Source organism: Nematostella vectensis, chromosome 4, assembly GCF_932526225.1.
Source record: "Nematostella vectensis chromosome 4, jaNemVect1.1, whole genome shotgun sequence".
Lineage (NCBI taxonomy): Eukaryota > Metazoa > Cnidaria > Anthozoa > Actiniaria > Edwardsiidae > Nematostella > Nematostella vectensis.
The window spans coordinates 19,294,523-19,299,010 of record NC_064037.1 but is presented as its reverse complement, the minus strand read 5'-3'; the positions used below and the strand labels follow the sequence as shown (position 1 = coordinate 19,299,010).

The 4,488-nt window shown below is 37.3% G+C and overlaps 1 protein-coding gene across 1 annotated transcript; it reads left to right on the top strand.

The window, feature by feature from the left end:
• The first annotated feature begins 501 nt into the window (after nucleotides 1–501).
• On the top strand, nucleotides 502–3,109 carry LOC125561908. Its single transcript, XM_048726709.1, has 6 exons — nucleotides 502–971; nucleotides 1,416–1,476; nucleotides 1,633–1,860; nucleotides 2,109–2,213; nucleotides 2,681–2,814; nucleotides 3,016–3,109. Exons 2-6 carry the CDS (start codon nucleotides 1,441–1,443, stop codon nucleotides 3,107–3,109), a joined length of 597 nt encoding a protein of 198 aa, XP_048582666.1. The 5' UTR covers nucleotides 502–971; nucleotides 1,416–1,440.
• Nucleotides 3,110–4,488: the final 1,379 nt, after the last annotated feature.

The following is a 4,488-nucleotide window of genomic DNA, read 5'->3' as shown; positions in this document are numbered from 1 at the left end:
GACGACTTATATTCCCTCAACCCCCCTTGGTTATCTTGGGTTCTGTAGAGACACGCTTCATTACAAAGACATCAGCCCAGATCTATTTTTAAGAACACGGTTACTCGAAAGGTATCTGGATTATTTAAAGGTAAGTCCGTCGAAAATATGCTTAATCAATAATTTGCGCGTCGCGTCGAAGTGGTGTCAGCGCGTCGCGAAGAAACTCGGTACTAGTACCCAGGCCTCCCTCCCAATTCTTCCTTTTAAAAATGGCGGCGGCATGTTTTGAATTTTTGGAACCTACACGACGCGAGCGAACGTAAAACTGAGCTAAACATTTCTCGTTGCAGACGGACAGGAAGCTTGCATCGTCTACTCTAGGTGAGCATGTTCAATTCATCTGCTTTTTAACAACTGCGGTCGGTCTAGAATGCTAAATTCACATTTCGCAAAACTTAGTAGTAATAAGTATGCTTAAGTAAGTATCGCCGGATAGAGTAATCTGATATTTGATCGCGCTATTGTGTAACTGGACAATTACGGATTTCGAAGAGAGTTGTATGCAAGACGACTGATACCGAATATATCTGTTTTTACCCTTGTGTCGTGGTGTGTGATTCGGTGGAAAGTCCCGGGTTTAACATTTGGAAAGAGCGCTCATGTCAGGGTTAACATGGTTGCTACTGATGTTTATATTGTAACGGTTGTTATTTAATGTCGGGGATTTACACTCGCTTAATAGATGTTGGACTGTGTTAATGATATGTTACAACATACGCCATTATTATATCATTCTTTACTTCAGCCAATCACGCTGCCTCCTTGATCTACCCAGCAAAATTCTTGAACCGAGAACACGCCGTCACCCTCTACAGGGATGTCAAAGTCGTTTCGCAGCTGAGGGGTGCCTGCAATGCGTTTCAGAGGCAGGCCCGCGCTGCGCAGCCCACGCAAGAGGACCTTGTCAATGCAAATAAGTGGTTGCCATGGTATGCTGCAATGATAAATCCAATAAGTAGTTCGAATAACTAGTTCGAATCCGGCTCTGGGTTCAGTTCTGGACTGGAGGTTGGGGTTGAAAGAGGATAGAACTTGTTTCGCCTGCATTTCCACTCTTTAACAGTCTCCTAACACTTGACTTACAATTTATAGGGAGGGGATACCTGTGTGCTATTCGTAGAAGTAGGGAACAGTTACCTCTCTCAGAACCCAGAGAACTTGAAACTGGTTACTCACGGTTTCATGTGATTCATTGCAGGGATGAGGTGATTCAGTGCGTGTCTCCTAACACTTCACTTAGATTTTAAAGGGGGGTATGACTGTGTGCTATTCATAAGAGTAGGCAACAGCTCCCCGTATCACGGCTAGCTATCTCTCACAGAACCCAGAGAACTTGAAACTGGTTACTAATGGTTTCATGTGATTCATTGCAGGGATGAGGTGATTCATTGTGTGGACATGCAGACAGAAAGATTTGACATGGCACGCTCACAGGTAACGATTTCAACCAGCAGTCCTGATGTGTGAAAGCTGTAATTTGTGGGCATTGCACTGCATTGTTGGAAAGGCCTAGGCATACCGTCTTGGGTCGGCGGTAGCGGAACTCGACTCACAATTTTGCTAAAAAAAAGTTTGCTTTGATTTGTCTAGAGTGCCAAGGCTAGGGAGAGCAGGAATCTGCTGTCGATCGCGCTTTTCGTATTGATACCTCCTTCCAGAGGACAAGAGATCCGGACACTGCGAATTGCCCCGTCCGGTGACAGAGAACACGTCCAGGGACTGAATTCATTAGTCTTGAATTCAGATGGCACCCTCATGTTCAGATTCGAGGATTACAAAACATATGGCTCTCATGGGGTTGATGTCACAAATTTGCCAGTAAGTCTTTCATTTGTGATTTATCCTTTATTTTGACATGTGCTTGTAGATTGCGTGACAACACCATATGGGAAAACACGATTATTTGTTTAAACTATAATAAAGTAACCATTTAATCTTCTTCTTATCACAAATGGAATTTTATGTGTGCTACTACTGTTTTCACATATTTTCTAATTAAATACTCTGTGTAGACTCCGTGACGTGATCATATTAGCTGACTCTCTTTTTTTTTTTTTCACTTTCAGGAAGATCACAGATTGAACGTCATCATAAGGGAATATCTGGACAAATACAGAGATATTCTTCTCGACGCCTCTGACGATGGCACAACCAACAATTTTCTTCTCCTGGTAAGTTATGACTCTTCAGTTTCCAATTATATTTCTTCAAAGGGCTCACTGATCTTCTTGGAACTAGTGATTGTTGGATAGAACATGGGACCCTAATTCTTATAAGGTTGCGAATTATTATTCTAAAGTAATCCAGCGAAATAGTCATCTTTGAAAAGTTATCTCAACCAATTGTCTCACCCCAACAAGACATTTTGTACATCATCACTCATCCCAGGAAAGGTTATACTCTCATTACAATCCTAGGAAGGGTTAGTTTTGGTGGTGAATTAATATTTTGAACATCTAACAATCCTACATAGGGTGACTATGAAAGCATCTAAAACAACTACTATCCCTTTGTGGGGTCATTTTATAACCCCCTAATTTGGGGGGAGGGGGGGAGGGGGGGGGTTACATGGAAAAAAACATTGCATTTGAATTGATATTGAATTGATGAGTGATTCTTTACTTCTTTTTGTTATTAGACAGATAAAGGAAAACCCTTTAGTGGTCCCGCATTCTCAACCCACATGAAGTCTGTCTTTTACCACCTAACAGGAGTGAGTGTCAACTTGCACCTTCTGAGAAGCTCCTTCGTGACTTATTGTTATGGGGACAGGTGAGAATTCCATGCTAAGTAGATGACATTGCAGACTATTATCACTCACTCCCCCACAAGACTCTGGACGGCACCATGCTGTGTTTATCAGCCATTTTCTTCACGAATAAAACGATTCTGTAATGATAACTTAGAACTATTAGTAATTACACACCGCAAGCAAAATTCACAACCAGGACTTTCTTTCTTTTGTTTTATCAGCCAGTGCACCGACGCAATGAAAGACAGTTTGGAGTCGGCCTTGAGACACACAAGGAAGCAAGCTCAACTCACCTATGACCGTAGAAATCATTAATCATTAATCATCATTGATCATCACTAATCATCATTGATCATCATTAATCATCATTGATCATCATTAATCATCATAAATCATCATTAATCATCATTGATCATCATTAATCATCATTGATCATCATTAATCATCATTGATCATCATTAATCATCATTAATCCTCATTAATCATCATTGATCATCATTACTCATCATTACTCATCATTACTCATCATTACTCATCATTACTCATCACTACTCATCATTAATCACCATTAATCATCATTACTCATCATTACTCATCATTAATCACCATTAATCATCATAAATCATCATAAATCATCATTAATCATCATTACTCATCATTACTCATCATTAATCATCATTACTCATCATTAATCATCATTACTCATCGTTACTTATCATTAATCATCATTAATCATCATTAATCATCATTAATCATTATTAATCATCATTAATCATCATTACTCATCATTACTCATCATTAATCATCATTACTCATCATTAATCATCATTACTCATCATTACTCATCATTACTCATCATTACTAATCATTAATCATCATTAATCATCATTACTCATCATTACTCATCATTACTCATCATTACTAATCATTAATCATCATTACTCATCATTACTCATCATTACTCATCATTACTCATCATTACTCATCATTACTCATCATTAATCATCATTAATCATCATTACTCATCATTACTCATCATTACTCATCATTACTCATCATTAATCATCCTTACTTATCATTACTCATCATTACTCATCATTAATCATCATTAATCATCATTACTCATCATTACTCATCATTAATCATCATTACTCATCATTACTCATCATTAATCATCATTACTCATCATTAATCCTCATTACTCATCATTACTCATCATTAATCATCATTACTCATCATTACTCGTCATTACTCATCATTACTCATCATTAATCATCATTACTCATCATTACTCATCATTAATCATCATTACTCATCATTAATCATCATTAATCATCATTACTCATCATTAATCATCATTACTCATCATTAATCCTCATTACTCATCATTACTCATCATTAATCATCATTACTCATCATTACTCGTCATTACTCATCATTACTCATCATTAATCATCATTACTCATCATTAATCATCATCAATCATCATCAATCATCATCAATCATCATCAATCATCATTACTCATCATTACTCATCATTACTCATCATTAATCATCATTACTCATCATTACTCATCATTACTCATCATTAATCATCATTACTCATCATCACTCATCATTACTCATCATTACTCATCATTACTCATCAATACTCATCATTACTCATCATTACTCATCATTACTCATCATTAATC